Raw genomic sequence first — 17,908 nt, 5'->3', positions numbered from 1 at the left:
TATAATAACTCTGCTACCCTCACGTTCTGTGACACATTAGCAGGGACACAGCACAGTTATTAAACTTAGATAATTCATTCACTAGAGGCAGTGGGGCCTTTCGTTTTCCAAAAAGGGCAAAAATTACATTTGGCCTGCAGTCTTGCGCCAATTTATTTCCTGCCTGTGAAATCAAATCACTGGTAATACAGCATGCTGAGGGGTAGGGGTAGGCCTAGAGGACGTGGACGCGGCCGAGGACGCGGAGGGCCAAGTCAGGGTGTGGGCACAGGCCAAGCTCCTGATCCAGGTGTGTCGCAGCCGACTGCTGCGCGATTAGGAGAGAGGCACGTTTCTGGCGTCCCCACATTCATCGCCCAATTAATGGGTCCACGCGGGAGACGGTTATTAGAAAATGAGCAGTGTGAGCAGGTCCTGTCCTGGATGGCAGAAAGTGCTTCGAGCAACCTATCGTCTACCCGCAGTTCTGCGCCGTCCACTGCTGCCAATCCGAATCCTCTGTCTGCTGCTCCTCCTTCCTCCCAGCCTCCTCACTCCACTACAATAACACCTGCTCAGGAGCGGGAACACTCCCAGGAACTGTTCTCGGGCCCCTGCTTAGATTGGGCAGCAGCGGTTCCTCTCCCACCAGAGGAGTTTATCGTCACTGATGCCCAACCATTCGAAAGTTCCCGGGGTCCGGGGGAAGAGGCTGGGGACTTCCGCCAACTGTCTCAACAACTTTCTGTGGGTGAGGAGGACGATGACGATCAGACACAGTTGTCTTGCAGTGAGGTAGTAGTAAGGGCAGTAAGTCCGAGGGAGCAGCGCACAGAGGATTCGGAGGAAGAGCAGCAGGACGATGAGGTGACTGACCCCACCTGGTGTGCAACGCTTACTCAGGAGGACAGGTCTTCAGAGGGGGAGTCAAGGGCATCAGCAGGGCAGGTTGCAAGAGGCAGTGCGGTGGCCAGGGGTAGAGGCAGGGCCAGACCGAATAATCCACCAAGTGTTTCCCAAAGCGCCCCCTCGCGCCATGCCACCCTGCAGAGGCCGAGGTGCTCTAAGGTCTGGCAGTTTTTCACAGAGACGCCTGACGACCGACGAACAGTGGTGTGCAACTTTTGTTGCGCAAAGCTCAGCCGGGGAGCCAACACCAACAGCCTCACCACCACCACCATGCGCAGACATATGATGGCCAAGCACCCCACAAGGTGGGACGAAGGCCGTTCACCGCCTCCGGTTTGCACCCCTGCCTCTCCCCCTGTGCCCCAACCTGCCACTGAGATGCAACCCCCCTCTCAGGACACAGGCACTACCGCCTCATGGCCTGCACCCACACCCTCATCTCCGCTGTCCTCGGCCCCATCCAGCAGTGTAGTTCAGCGCACCGTTCAGCCGTCGCTTGCGCAAGTGTTCGAGCGCAAGCGCAAGTACGCCGCCACGCACCCGCACGCTCAAACGTTAACCGTCCGCATAGCAAAATTCATCAGCCTTGAGATGCTGCCGTATAGGGTTGTGGAAACTGAGTCCTTCAAAAGTATCATGGAGGCGGCGGCCCCGCGCTACTCAGTTCCCAGTCGCCACTACTTTTCCCGATGTGCCGTCCCAGCGCTGCACGACCACGTCTCCCGCAACATTGTGCGCGCCCTCACCAACGCGGTTACTGCCACGGTCCACTTAACTACGGACACGTGGACAAGCACAGGCGGGAAAGGGCCACTACATCTCCCTGACGGCACATTGGGTGAATTTAGTGGAGGCTGGGACAGAGTCAGAGCCTGGGACCGCTCACGTCCTACCCACCCCCAGAATTGCGGGCCCCAGCTCGGTGCTGGAATCTGCGGAGGTGTATGCTTCCTCCACTAAAGCACCCTCCTCCTCCTCCTCCTCTGTCTCGCAATCAAGATGTGTTAGCAGCAGCATGTCGCCAGCAGTCGGTGTCGCGCGGTGTGGCAGCACAGCGGTGGGCAAGCGTCAGCAGGCCGTGCTGAAACTACTCAGCTTAGGCGATAAGAGGCACACGGCCCACGAACTGCTGCAGGGTCTGACACAGCAGACCGACCGCTGGCTTGCGCCGCTGAGCCTCCAACCGGGCATGGTCGTGTGTGACAACGGCCGTAACCTGGTGGCGGCTCTGCAGCTCGGCAGCCTCACGCACGTGCCATGCCTGGCCCACGTCTTTAATTTGGTGGTTCAGCGGTTTCTGAAAAGCTACCCACGCTTGTCAGACCTGCTCGTAAAGGCGCGCCGGCTCTGCGCACATTTCCGCAAGTCCCACACGGACGCTGCCACCCTGCGCACCCTGCAACATCACTTTAAGCTGCCAGTGCACCGACTGCTGTGCGACGTGCCCACACGGTGGAACTCTACGCTCCACATGTTGGCCAGGCTCTATGAACAACGTAGAGCTATAGTCGAATACCAACTCCAACATGGGCGGCGCAGTGGGAGTCAGCCTCCTCAATTCCTTTCAGAAGAGTGGGCCTGGTTGGCAGACATCTGCCATGTCCTTGGTAATTTTGAGGAGTCTACCCAGGTGGTGAGCGGCGATGCTACAATCATTAGCGTCACCATTCCTCTGCTATGCATCTTGAGAAATTCCCTGCAAACCATAAAGGCAGCTGCTTTGCGCTCGGAAACGGGGGCGGGGGAAGACAGTATGCCGCTGGATAGTCAGGGCACCCTCCTGTCTATTTCTCAGCGCGTACAGGAGGAGGAGGAGGAGCATGAGGAGGATGAGGAGGAGGGGGAAGAGACAGCTTGGCCCGCTGCTGACGGTACACCGGCTGATTGCCTGTCATCCTTTCAGCGTGTATGGCCTGAGGAGGAGGAGGAGGAGGAGGAGGAGGATCCTGATAGTGATCTTCCTAGTGAAGACAGCCATGTGTTGCGTACAGGTACCCTGGCACACATGGCTGACTTCATGTTAGGATGCCTTTCTCGTGACCCTCGCGTTGCACGCATTCTGGCCACGACGGATTACTGGGTGTACACACTGCTCGATCCACGGTATAAGGAGAACCTGCCCACTCTGATTCCCGAAGAGGAAAGGGGTTCGAGAGTGTTGCTATACCACAGGACCCTTGCGGACAAGCTGATGGTAAAATTCCCAGCTGACAGCGCTAGTGGCAGAAGGCGCAGTACCGAGGGCAAGGTAGCAGGGGATGTGCGTAGATCGAGCAGCATGTACATCCCAGGCAGTGCAACAGTCTTTAAGGGCCTGGCCAGCTTTATGGCTCCCCACCAAGACTGTGTCACCGCTCCCCAGTCACGGCTGAGTCGGCGGGAGCACTGTAAAAGGATGGTGAGGGAGTACGTAGCGGATCGCACGACCATCCTTGGTGACGCCTCTGCCCCCTACAACTACTGGGTGTCGAAGCTGGACATGTGGCCTGAACAAGCGCGGTATGCCCTGGAGGTGCTTGCTTGTCCTGCGGCTAGCGTCTTGTCGGAGAGGGTGTTTAGTGCGGCTGGGGGAATCATCACAGATAAGCGTAGCCGCTTGTCAACCGACAGTGCCGACAGGCTAACACTCATCAAGATGAACAAAGGCTGGATTTCCCCAGACTTCTGTTCTCCACCAGCGGACAGCAGCGATACGTAAGCAATACGTAGGCTGCACCCGCGGATGGAAGCTACGTTCTCTCTCACCATCCAAAACGGGGACATTTCTGCTTCATCAATCTGTGTCTAATATTCCTCCTCCTCCTCCTCCTGCTCCTCCTCCTGAAACCTCACGTAATCACGCTGAACGGGCAATTTTTCTTAGGGCCACAAGGCTCACTCAAATAATTTTTCAGAACAATTTTTATAAGTTTCAATGCGCTTAAAAGCATTGGAACTTTAACTTGAACCAATTTTTCGTTACACTGGGCTGCCTCCAGGCCTAGTTACCACTTAAGCCACATTAACCAAAGCGATTAATGGGTTTCACCTGCCCTCTTGGCTGGCCATGGCCAATTTTTGGGATGTACATTAGTACTGTTGATACAGCAATTTTTGTGGGCCCTCGCCTACAGTGTAATCAAATTAATTTTTAGCCCACCTGCATTACAGCTGACGTTACCTCAGCTGTGTTGGGCAATGCAATGGGATATTTTTATGTACCGCCGGTGGGTTCCAGGGAGCCACCCATGCTGTAGGTGCACACTGAGTTTTTAATACATCTGTACACTTCTAAAGAACCCGTCTGACTGGGCCATGCAGTGTGGGCCGAAGCCCACCTGCATTAAGCACGACATTACTACCTCAGCTGTGTTGGGCAATGCAATGGGATATTTTTATGTACCGCCGGTGGGTTCCAGGGAGCCACCCATGCTGTAGGTGCACACTGAGTTTTTAAGACATCTGTACACTTCTAAAGAACCCGTCTGACTGGGCCATGCAGTGTGGGCCGAAGCCCACCTGTATTACGCACGACATTACTACCTCAGCTGTGTTGGGCAATGCAATGGGATATTTCTATGTACCGCCGGTGGCTTCCTGGCACCCACCCAGGCAGTGGGTCCACAGGGAGTTTAACCTACATGTGTCCACTTGTAAAGAACCCCAGTCTGACTGGGGCATGCAGTGTGGGCCGAAACCCACCTGCATTAACCCTTTCCAGTCCACTGTGTGACCTGTGAAGACATTAGGGTTTAAGGCTGTACAGCTCCGTTGTTGGTAGACGTCCGTCGGGGTTCTCTTACTGTATATTGCCAGCCTCTCTGCTGTCGGAGCCTATCCTACGTGTCAGCTCATGCAGTACTGGCTTTAGCCAGCATATAGCGCCGTTGTATAACAGCAGAAAAAGAGTAAGCCCCCTAGGAAAACCATATACAAATTGGATTGGAAAGGGTTAAGCACAACATTACTACCTCAGCTGTGTTGGGCAATGCAATGGGATATTTCTATGTACCGCCGGTGGCTTCCTGGCACCCACCCATGCTGTAGGTGCACACGGAGTTTTTACTACATCTGTACACTTATAAAGGACCCCAGTCAGACTGGGGCATGCAGTGTGGGCCGAAGCCCACCTGCATTAAGCACGACATTACTACCTCAGCTGTGTTGGGCAATGCAATGGGATATTTCTGTGTACCGCCGGTGGGTTCCAGGGAGCCACCCATGCTGTGGGTCGACAGGGACTTCACAATAGGGAGTTGTACCTGCCTGTGTCTATGAATTAAAAAGCCCGGTCTGACTGGGGCATGCAGACACCTTGACAGAATGTGTGTGTCACATAGGTTCCCCATTGCTATGCCCACGTGTGCAGCTCCTGATGGCGGTGGCACAGGATTCTATTTCTCATTGCTTCTGTACAGCATTGTGGGCTATCGCTCCGCCACTTTTAAAGAGGGTCGCTGCCTAGCCGTGCCAACCTCTGCAGTGTGTGCCTGCGGTCCCTCGTCATGGCAGACGCAATTCTAAATAGACATGAGCGTGGTGTGGCATGAGGGCAGCTGAAGGCTGCCCAGGGACACTTTGGTGTGCGCTGTGGGGGGGGAGGGGGGGCGGTTGGGCAGCATGTAACCCAGGAGAAGTGGCAGTGGAGTGTCATCCAGGCAGTGATTGTGCTTTGTTGTAGCTAGTGTGGTGCTTAGCAAAGGTATGCCATGCTAATGAGGGCTTTTCAGAAGTAAAAGTTGTTGGGAGGGGGGGGGGGCACTCTTGCCGGTATTGTGGCTTAATAGTGGGACCTGTGAACTTGAGATGCAGCCCAACATGTAGCCCCTCGCCTGCCCTATCCGTCACTGTGTCGTTCCCATCACTTTGTTGAATTGCCCAGATTTTCACACATGAAAACCTTAGCGAGCATCGGCGAAATACAAAAATGCTCTGGTCGCCCATTGACTTCAATGGGGTTCGTTGTTCGAAATGAACCCTCGAGCATCGCGGGAAGTTCGTTCCGAATAACGAACACCCGAACATTTTGGTGTTCGCTCATCTCTAGTCACTACATTTCCTACTGTTGAGATATTTCTTTTTGGTGGTAAGGCCCTCCATGTGCTGTGGAAATTGCATAGCTTGTAAATATATGATGCATGCCTCTACTTCTTGTAATTCAGCAGTGGATACAGAATATAGGATTGTATATCATTTGTCATGTAATTCCATAGCCATTGTTTGTTATGCCAAGTGTTTATTTGGGTTGACGAATGTTGGCATGACAATAAGACAATCTTGTGTTGTTGACCGTGTACAGGATATACGCGCTGCAGAACTCTAATGTGGAAAGACTTAAGCCTATTCCTAAGCACTTTCATGAATGTCATGATTGTAACCCTTTGTATTTGAAGGTATGTGGGATCGACCATGTGAGCCTGGGAATACGGGGAGGGGACATAATGAAGGCACATTTACGTGATAGTTATATTAAAAACAGACTTCCCTCTAGGCTTGATTGAGACTGGGAGCCTAAAATCCTTTTTGTAATTTAAGATGATGAAAATTATGTTTTTAGTTAAATTGTGTTTTTGTTTTGATTTTACTAATTTGTTTATTTGTCAGTTTTTTATTATATGGTGGGATGGAATCAGGATTGGCATGTTTCCTTCAACGTATGTGGATCTCTTTGTCACCTTGGGACACATTGACTGGATGTACAGATTGACTGCACTGATTAAGGCCGCATGCACACAGTAGTGGAAGTAGTGGTGTTCGCACGTTCCTGCTTCGTCGCCATTTTTTCTTTACGGGACATGCGCAGTACAGATTTTTTTTACAGTGCAGTTGCTAGCTGACAATGTGGAATTCATGACCTGTCCACAATGGAAGCCATCCGTGCGGAGCCTGCATGAAAATGGAGAATGCTGCGAGTTTTCCTCCACAATCGGAAATCGCAATTCATTTCCACTAGTATGTAGGAAGCAGCAGATCTTCATAGGAAGTAGTGGGTGGTATTTGCTGTGGATTTGCAGTGTGGACGCCAACCGCGGATTTCACAGCAAATATCCTTCTGTGTACAAGAAGCCTTATGGTGCGTTCACATGTAGCTCATTAGTGTAGATTTTGTTTCAATTTAATTTGAATTGAAGGGTTGTAATCTGTTGCAGATCTGCACCAAAATCCACAACATATCATTTACGTGTGAATAACCAAGACTCCATTCACACAGGGGGGCTTGGTTGCAATAAAACCACACCAAAAAGTGCATCGGGAAAACCATGTGTGTTTTTACTATGTTTGTAGTAAAATTTGGCGAAAACCGCACCCAGTTTACAAATGCATTTTTTGGTGTGGTTTTCATTGCAACTGAACTGCCCTGTGTGAATGGATCCCCAGGGTGTATTCGCGCGTGGCAGATTTGTAGCAGATTTCCACAGCAAATCCGTTTCAAAATCCTCACCGTTTAGTGTAGATCTCTGTGTGGATCCACAACAAATTTCACCATTTCAACTGAGTTCCAATGAAGAGGTGAAATCTGCTGCAGATCTGCATCAAAATCCATGACAAAATCCACAATAATCAATGAGAGCCGTGCCTGCAGTTACAAGCGCCGGCCACTACATGGGAGGTTGGCGGGGAGACTTCCACTCCAAATACACAGAGGTCAGAGTGAAAGCCCGTGCGCGACCTCCTATGTAGTGGCCGACACTAGTAACTGCAGGCACGGCTCTCATTGACAGCGTGGGGCTGTCCCTATAGGGATGATCACCCAGATTGTAGGCAGGGTTCCCTTTGAGGAGGGGAGATATGCAGTATACATATTTATACCTATGGTACAGGAACCATTTTAAAACTGTAGCCCAAAATAATACCTCTGGAGGTGCTGATAGGACTTCTATAGGGGCTGGTAGTCATAATCAACCCCTAAAGAAGCTATATCAGCCATGGTCACATATGAACCACTGCTGCACTGACCAGGTCATACAGGAGCCAGTTGCTATAATGTGAGAGGATGACACAGAGTGGAGCATGATGCCAAGGAGGAAGAGGGAGGCAGAGCCATATTAGCAGTGGGGCAAATACACGCATTATACTCAGCACGGAAAAACAAACTCAGTCAGTCAAACAGAGTCAGTCAGTCAGTCAGTGAGGGCTTTCCCATTGTTATATATATAGATTATAATAGAGGAATATCCAAATTAAAAAGTGAAAAGCAAGAGGTTTGTTACAGAGTTTCCTGTATTCTCTGCTATTTGCTCCTCTTGATGATTATGGTAGGCTGCTCCTGGTTCTTATAATCAAGGAGCATATTGATTTAATAGTTTTACGAATTTTGGAAAGGGTGAATGTCTTTTCTTCCAACCTCACTCTGTCTGGAGTTTAAGCTTTATTCAAGTTCCCCAGTTTGATCAATATGAATGTCTTTTCAGCCACAGATGTGATATTAGGTGAGAGTTGGATTGAGAATGGCCTGACCTCTGGTCTGGGTTTAGTTTGGGATGCCACAGCATCTGGCATGGCTCATGGTGCAGGCTATCTTTATCATTTGTCTAATGAGTAATCTACTCTACATATACCCTCCAGATGGACACCACCATTGGACTATGTAGTCTGTGTGTGGCACATGGGAGACATGTAGTCTTCTTCAGCTGTTGTGGACTACCCACTGGCTGCTCGATTTCTTTCGTAGGAAGTTATGGTAAAGAAATTGCTGCTACATCTATTACAAATCTTCGAGCCTAGCAAAATGAGTCTAGAGCTGAAACAGCCAACATGCTAATCCACTGAAATACATTTACCGGTATTATTATTTTAAAGAAAAATTGCCATGAGGAACTCTATGTTATGGTGTCAATGTACAGGCGAAAGTCAGCTGAAGCAGGCCAACTAACCAATTATATATATATATATATATATAAATATATATATATATATATATATATATACTGGTATCCTGCCTATACCGCGATGGTGGATGTTAGGGGAAAGAAGATCCGTGTCTGTTAAATTTCAACACACTAAACCTTTGTTCCTGGAGGAGCTGCTATCTGAGGAGTCTGACTGGCTTATTCCCCTCTTCCCATTGAACCCACGTGTATGCTTGACCAAGCCATGTGTACATGTATACGGGAGAATTAAAGGAATAGCTGCCGCTAATAGTGCATGCAGAGAATAGTTAATAAAGTGTGTAGGCAGCCTAAGTAATATGCATTATATTTTCAGAAATTCTAGTGATGCCTACATCAGTGGTCCACTGAATACAGGTAGCAGAGGGAATTATAACTCTGCCCCATGTGCAATGTGCATTATATCATTCCTAGTAAAAGTACTCAGTACAAATTGTACAAGATGCATAGAGACTACAATTAGCTTATTTCCGAGTAATGACTATAAATGACTATAAAAGTCAGGGGTCATATTAGGCTCTACTGCAGATGTCTTCCTTTCGGCCTTGCAAGTTTATGTATGGAACAATAAGGTCTATAAATAATATTGAATTTGCTTTAAGAAGGGCCAAGTTATATACTGGGGTCAATGTGGATCCTGAAACATAATTCTGGGAAACAGAAAAGAAAAGCTTAAAATTGTTCTTAGCTCCACAGGAAGCATTGGGGAGGGGTCTCTGATGAATATTTTGTATCATTCATTTTTCAGCTGAAGAACAAGTTTATGCGGTATTTCTTCACACCTGACAAGCTGTCTTAAGAACAGTTGTACTAAACGTTATTAATGAATTGTAACCATGAATTGGGGAATTTATTTTTTCAAAATAGTAAAGAACTTCGAGATGGAAGAACATTCAGTCAGCTAAACTGAACTCAAGAGACAGATGAGTCATAGTAAAAGTCAGGCCAAGCCTGGTCCATACAATGAGGTTTGATGTGGCTGTGTGTATGGAACTCTTGTTATTACATTTGTGCAAGGTGCAGATACTGTGCCCCCCCACAGATGCCTCAGGGACATCCAACCCGGATGCTACCATAGCCTCCGAAGGACTAGTTCACACATATACATTTAACATTGCATGAAACACAGATCAAGGCCATAATATAACAGCAACAGAGAAAAAGGGAAGAGGAATGCTAACCCTCACCAAACAGGGGTGGCGGACTCTACCTGCAAGTGCAAAGATCACCCCGATCAAGAACCTTGAGCACCTAATCTGTTCATAGAAAGAAGATAGGGAATATAAATGAGGCAGATGAAACAAGCGGTACAGTAGCAGGACTAGATGCAGATATATGAGCCCCGAAAGCAACAAGGATAAAACCCTGCTACTGACAGGAGACTGCTGATACAACGAGGCGCCAGCACCCAGAGACAGGAAGGGCCAGAATAAATGCATTACACTGATGACCAATTGGCCCTCTGGGAGCGCCACCAAACCCCCCGTTGATTAATCAGCCTGCACACACAGTACCAGAAAGTTATCCGGCGCCGAATGAGCCAGCCTATGCTCTGACACCTCTGTTATATGGGCCAGGGCTGACATTTTAGACTAACAGTGGTCCCTAAAACCGTGGAAGTAAAAGACGAAAGCGCCAGCAACGGACAAAAGAGACTTGGTACTGACTGTACAATCAGAATATCTTACAGAATATGTCAGTAGAGCAGATTCCACATCGAGAATGGATGTCTGATTGCATTTATAACATGTTCATCTTAGTAAATAGCTTTCTGAAACTTTGGACGATCATAGTCCTGCTCTCAGCTGAGAATTTGCTACAATTGTATCCTGTTTAGGAAATAGTTTTAGGTCAAGCTCACACGAACGGGTCAGATTCTGCAAGTGGATATCCACAGCAGAAGACCTGTGTATGACAGCGGAAGCGAATTACGTATGCATGTGGTTTTCTGCGCGAATGTACAGTGTTTGACATGGAATGACATCAGAAAGTTGTCCAACCCCCTGGAAACACCCTTGTATCGCTCAAGCGACCGTCCAGGTGACATTCTCTTGTGCTGTTGTGGTGAGATGTTCTGAGAGCCATGACTTCAGAATAGAATACTGCTCTCTAGTCTTGGCGTGTTTATACTACCTATTTAGGAAGTAGTATAAACCGCTTAAAACTTCCCCACCTAATTCTTGTGGAGGAAGAGCCCAGAAGAGCAAGCTGAGGTTGTAGACAGCAGTCTGCATGGTGTGTTGCTCCACAGACTGTCATGCATTGTCTGCCCACAAATTGCTGCTTTCTTCCAACCATTTGTATCTGCTCTCCTAGCAATGTCATTGTGTATGCACTGCGGATTGAACACATCCATAGAGAGCAATGCAGCTCAAACGCACAGAATCCATGGTTAAATAGAGCATGCTTTTATGAATATTACTGCGTACCATTCGTGTGGATGGCAATCGCAAAACCTACACTTTAAATCCGTTCATGTGAGACCGGCCTAAGTTCCTGTCCTGATAGTTTGCTACAGTTTATCAGAGTATGTACATTTTATTAGCATGGATACTGGGCTATTAGCTTACAAAAAAGTGGCATTGATTACATGAAAACTCTAATAACTTCTAGTCACCCAGTGGCAAAAGTTGAGAGAATTAAGTTTGTTGTACTTGTTAGGGCGCTTTCACATGGCCCAGAATTTGGCCGCAACAAGAAGCAAAATCTGTTGCTGTGTAAACCCGCATGACTAAATGCAGATTTTGATGCAGAACTGCTGGCAGAATTAAAGGGGTTCTGTCACTAAAAAAGAAAAATGCTCTACTTATCTATTTCTCCCCCATCAGTCTACTTACCAGATCTTCACCTCCCTAATCTTCTCCTGTCTCCTGCAGTCCAGGGGGTCACTTCACCTCCAGCTGCCTGATTCTTCTCCTTCCTGTGAGGTTACGTACATTAGGTTGACAGTCTGCCAATGTAGGTTATGTCACAGCTCACAGGCCAGCAGGAGGACTGCCTATCTTCTTCAGAGATTGCTCATGCGAGCTGTCTCTGAAATAGATTACAATTCCTTCCTAGGCAGTGAAGCTACAGCACAAGGATGTGACCTTCACTCACCCAGCAGGAAGGAGTTTGTGATGAGCAGCCTTCATAACAAGCTGGGCCCAGCCTGCAGTGAGCTGACCTGGGGCACTGGAGAAGCTCAACCAGGAGAAGATGTGATAAGGAGACAGACAGGGAAGGGATAGGTACGTTTAGATGATTTTTTTTTTTATGACAAAACCCCCTTAAGCAATTTTCAGTTCCACATCAAAATCCACATGGAGACATGAATTTTGTTGTGGAATTTTCCACAAGAAAATCACAGTTTATACTTATCTATACAACCTCAAAGTGGAGAAATGATTATGCAGCCAGCCCCAGTGGGAGTATAGGAGCATAATGCAAGCTGATTATACATTGCACTCAAAAATAAAGGAGTATGCTCCTAAATTCCTTCAGGTACAGGAATATCTGCAATATCTGGAGAACAGAGCATTTTTGAAATAAACAACTTATGGGTGAGTGCACTGTTTTTCGATTTCAAACACATTAAAATTCCCGGAATGGAAGTACCGCAATTACGGTAATATATATACAAGTATTTAATTTTCATGAGCACCACACAGATGAAATGAAGAATTACATAGTTTTCATTAAAATAAAAAGAAAAATCTATGGGCTTATCTTAAACATGATATTTGAGAATGGGTTTCTAATTTAGACCACCCTTTTAAGGTTATACGTAGATATTACATACCCTTTAAGTTGAAGTGCAGCATCCTCATCCTCACTGATCCGACGCATCATGCCACAGTTCTCTAGAGACAGTTTCTCTAGCAGATGAAAGTCAACATCATTGCCAATTCCAATGCTGAATAGACAAAACTTTTCACGAATGGCATTTTTAGTGTTTTTCAAGATTCTGCTAGATTCAATTTCCCCAATGGTAGGTCGCCCATCAGTCAAGAATATAACCAGAGAGACACTCTTCTCATGCTTGCTGTTATTAGCAAGGTAATCATTTAGGAGGTTTGATGCAGTCTGGATGCCACCATTTATATTTGTACCTAAAATATAGAAATGTTTCAATATAAAACACATTCCATGCAAAACCACAACATATAATACTGAAAAAGCATATTACGCTTTAATCATATGTTTAGGAGCTTCTTATGAAAGGCAAATCAGATATACTTTAATACCATCTATTCTTCTCAGTAAGTGTTCTATTGCAGTATTACGCCAGCTGCACACAAACGGGTTGGATTCTGCATGCGGGAGCTCACAGCGGAAACCGACCCTGTGCCCAGCCGGCATCCGCATGTACCTGTTTTTTTCTCTTTTCATCTATAGCGTGGATGGTCACGGCGAGCCGCCGTCAGACATATGTAGTACACATTTTTTTTTAAACGTTTATTTTTTTCCATGCCGTCGCTAGGCAATGATGCAGAATTCGTGACTTGCTTGCAATGTCAATCGCGGACAAGCCGCGTGTCGGATGGTTTCCATTGACTTTACTGGACACCGCATGAAAATAGAGCACGCTGCAATTTTTTTCTCCACTCATGGAAACCGCAATTTGTTTATGCAAGTGTGCAGGAAGAAGAGATTTCCCATAGCATGCTATGAGCGGTATTTGCTGCGGATTCGTGGTGCGGACGCCGACTGCTGATTGCACAATGCAAATCTGTTCATGTGCAGGCAGCCTTATTTGAGAGAGCTCTATTTTTATTTTTTTTCCTTTTTTTACCCCAAAACAAAACTTTTTAAAACATAAATTTCCTTTTAAGTTTATGGAACTAGACAAGGGAGGACCATAGATTACAATAATTATGTTCTAACCAATGATGGGCCCTATGGTCTTGTGTTCTAATTGTGCTTGGACTCTCAATTGATAAATATTTACTCAGAATTCATTAATAAAAACAACCATGTTTTGAGTAATATGTATCCAGTAGAACAACTTACATAGTTTTTATTCTTAAGGGTAGGTTCACATGGCGGAATCCATGTCAGATTTTTCATGCGGATACCATCTCTAAAAACTGTGGCAGAAATCAATGGATGAGGGCTCCTTCACATGGCCATATTTGCGCATGTAATACGCAGAGAATAGAACCCATTCTCTGTGTATTGCTTGCATTTCTCTAGCATGCAAAAGAGTAGGGCCTGATCTATTCTTGTGTGCATTTGCGCACCAAAAGTCCCCGTATAAATCTATGGGAGATGCACAATTGCAATAAACGATGCAATTCTGTGAAAAAAAGAACACATCTGGAACTCATTAGGCTAAACAGCCATGTAAATTGAGGTGTGTTCGTCTGCCGCGCACAAATGAACATGCCCTGCGAGTGCAAAAAGTACAGTAAAATATGCCAATACATGCGCAAAAAGCACAAATATGTCGTCCTAAATTGGGGTTTTTTTCGCGACTCTGCAAATGTGTACCCCGAGATCTGCACATAGACTTAGCCCTTTTGCAATAGGCAAAGCTGTGTGCGGAATTCTTGACATTGATTTTACATGGAATTCAAGTGAAGAATTGAGATGCTTTTCTGCACATGAATTTGAAATCCACCTCTAGGAAAAATCTATGCCTTAGGGCTTATTCACATGGGTGTGTTTTAGTCCCAGTGATAATTGATTTCAATGATTTTGTTTTCACTATCAGGATTCTCTTACTAATAGTACAGGCGAGAAAAGATAGGACTTGCCCTATCTTTCCAGCACATAATTAATACTACATGCGGGAAAGAAAGGGCAGGACCCATCTTCCTGTTCTTTTTTTTCAAAATCCTGCGCTATGGTGCAGAGTTTGAATGGCTCGAGAAGGAAAAAAAACCCTGTTTATGCGCAACTATGCTCCGTAGTGGCAAGCGTAGTTGCGCATATGGCCATATAAACTACGGCATGCATTCACATTGAAGTGATGAGGTACAGGTTTGCAGTGGATTTGATACGTAATCCATGCTGATTCAGCATCAAATTTGCAGCAAATTTTCTGCCGTGTGAACATATCCTAAAAGGTTTTATCAAGGTTTTTCTGTTCCTATTGAGAATATTCTTTTTGACGTTGTAGGATTAAAACAGTAATAAGAACCAGAATTAAACTGACCCTCCTGTTTCGGGACAAAATTCTGTCCTGGGGCTGGAGGATGGAGGTGGCATATTGTCTGCACTCAATCTTCTCCCATTTTCGAGTAGCCAAGATAGCCACAGCCATTTTATAACTAGACTATGCATTGCTCTGTAATTAGCCAGTGCGGATCATGTGAGCAGTGCTAGCCAATCACAGAGCAGATATAGTGCACTGGTAGTCTAACAATGTGTAATGGGTTAATAGGTAGTCTAAAGAAGGAGGCGGATGTCTTGGCCCCCGGAAATGGGATCAGAACCAGCACAACAACGGATCAGATTTGAATACTAAGTGCAGGTATAGAATTTTAACGCAAAACTCGAGGGTTGCTTTAAAATCTAATATTTAAAGGGAATACCTATCTAATGCGTAATGAATACCGGTCTAATTCAATGTATTGCACTGCGCACTGATAAAATTGAATGCGTTAAATGGTTGATGAGAAGCTGAATTGGTTACCTCCTGTAGGTGACAGGCCAAAGATAAATTTTTTTGCATCCCGGATGTTGTTAGGAGTGACTTTTACAAGCTCATTTGGCTGCCAAACTTTGATTCTGTTGGAAAATCCTATAATATTGAAGTGATCGTCAGGCCTCAAGTCCCGAAGAATAGTAAATAAAGCTTCTTTAGTCTGCAGGAAAGAAGACATTCAATTCAAGAGAAGAACTTATAAATAAGAGGGAGGCAACGGATTCCAACTAAAGGAGAAAAAAATATTACGTCAGTATTAGAAGAACAATCCAGCAGTTAGAACGGGCACAATGGGCATCTATACAACATGCCAGACATTTCCAACGCACTATGTCATACTACAGCGTCTCCTGTTAAATCAGCACAATCCAGGTTGAAACTTTGCCTTCCCATGCCAAGGACTCATACATGTGGCTGCTAGTTCTCCGTCGTTGGAGCATTCTAGAACTAATGACTAAGTTACTGACAGATTTTTCTTAGGGACATTGTGTGTAGTTTTTTTCCAAAGCTAATACTACATACAGTAAAAACAGAAGCTGTGATGTGATGTTCACACAGGGCAATCTGGCGTAACAAAAACCCAAGGTGTTAATACACCCTAAGGGCTTCTTCAGATGGACATTTTTGCACATGCAAAATTTGTGTGTGCAATACGTAGAAAATAGTACCCATTGTTATTAATGAGTTCGTTCTCATTACCCTTTTTTTGCGGGCAGGGAAAGAAATGCAGCATGCTTTATTTTTGGGTGTATTTCTGCACCAAGGGTCCCCATAGAAGTCTATGGGAGGTCCACAAATGCGCACTCAATGCGCGCACGAATGTATATAGCCTTTCCAATCATGTTGATAGTATGTCCTGCGCCCATGTGAACATGCCCTGTGTGCGCAAAAAGTATAGTAAAATGTGCAGATCTGTGTGCAAAAGTGCCTCGTTCACGGCACAAATGCGTTGTGCTCAGGTGCGTGCAAAATCGCATACAATGAAGGAGCCCTAAGAGCATATTGCAACGTAGAATATTTACTTAAAAATCAGCAATAAAGTCCAGTATGATATACTGTAGGGGAAGGGACTTTAGAAAACCCCATTTGTACATAACGGAAAAATGATTCATTTTAAGGGTACGTGCAGATGGACGATATTTACGTCAGATTTTTGGACTGAAAAATTGGTCTGAAGATTGGAAAGAAATAGCCGCCTTTCATTTAAATGGGTGTATGCGCATGGACTGTTTTTTACTCGGACTGTTAGTCCGAGCAAAAAATAAATTAAAATCGCAGCATGTCCTATTCTTGCCCAATTTCCAATGTGTCATGTTCAGCACATGGGACAGCTGTGCATGAAGACTAACAGTATATTACAAGTGCCTAAATCCTTCCAGCCCCAGACTACCTGCAGCCATACAGGGAAAAAAACAAAATATGCAAAGACACGATTAAAACTGCCAAGGAGGAAGCAGAAAGACGGATCGCAAAAGAGAGCAAAAACAACCCGAAGCTATTTTTCAACTACATAAACAGCAAAAGGATTTGCAGGCAGAGCGCTGGCCCTTTAAAAAACAATGCAGGAGAAAGCATTGATGATGACGAAGGGAAAGCAAATCTAATAAACAGTTTCTTCTCAAGTGTGTTCACCAAAGAAAAGGAAATGCCACACGAGATGCAGGGGAATAAAACGAACTCCTCACAAAATATCTCATACCTAACGCAGGAGGAGGTGCGGAAGCGTCTAAAGAAAACTAAGATTGATAAATCACCGGGCCCAGATGGATTACACCCAAGGATACTAAAGGAACTAAGTGACGAGATAGCTAGGCCGCTATACCTAATATTTCTAGACACTATCAAGACCGGAGTAGTACCATTGGACTGGCGCATTGCCAACGTGGTTCCAATTTACAAAAAAGGGAGCAAAAGTGAGCCTGGTAACTACAGGCCAGTAAGTCTCACTTCAGTAACGGGAAAAATTTTCGAGGGGATTCTGAGAGACGCCATCGATGAGTACCTCAAGGAGATTAAGGGAATAACTCCTCACCAGCATGGATTCATGAAGGGTCGCTCATGTCAGACAAATCTGATCAGTTTCTACGATGAAGTAAGCTCTAAGCTGGACCAGGGAGAATCTATTGATCTTGTATATCTGGACTTCTCTAAAGCCTTTGACACCGTGCCACATAATAGGCTAATATACAAAATGAGGCAGCTCGGACTGGGCGAAAACGTGTGTAAGTGGGTAAAAAATTGGCTCAACGATAGAAAGCAGAGGGTGGTAATAAATGGTTCGTACTCTGATTGGACCACAGTCGCTAGCGGGGTGCCACAGGGTTCAGTATTAGGCCCCACTCTGTTCAACATATTTATCAATGACCTGATAGAGGGGCTGCACAGCAAAATATCAATATTTGCAGATGACACAAAATTATACAATATAATTAATGCAACGGAGGACAATGTGCGGCTACAAACGGACCTGGATAAGCTGGGGGCTTGGGCAGAAAAATGGCAAATGAAGTTCAATGTTGAA

The 17,908-nt window shown here is 45.9% G+C and overlaps 1 protein-coding gene across 1 annotated transcript in view; it reads right to left on the bottom strand.

The window, feature by feature from the left end:
* The window catches only part of ITIH5 (inter-alpha-trypsin inhibitor heavy chain 5), a 95,106-nt gene that overhangs the window by 29,812 nt on the left and 47,386 nt on the right, over nucleotides 1-17,908 (bottom strand). The window contains exons 8-9 of the mRNA XM_066592098.1: nucleotides 15,376-15,547; nucleotides 12,538-12,847 (exon numbers count right to left, since the gene is read on the bottom strand). Coding sequence (XP_066448195.1) covers nucleotides 12,538-12,847; nucleotides 15,376-15,547 — 482 coding nt within the window. The remainder of the gene's footprint in view (nucleotides 1-12,537; nucleotides 12,848-15,375; nucleotides 15,548-17,908) is intronic.

This window comes from Eleutherodactylus coqui, chromosome 2 (assembly GCF_035609145.1).
Source record: "Eleutherodactylus coqui strain aEleCoq1 chromosome 2, aEleCoq1.hap1, whole genome shotgun sequence".
Taxonomy (NCBI): Eukaryota; Metazoa; Chordata; class Amphibia; order Anura; family Eleutherodactylidae; genus Eleutherodactylus; species Eleutherodactylus coqui.
Note: the sequence above shows the minus strand (reverse complement) of the source record. Positions and strands in the feature narration are given on the sequence as shown.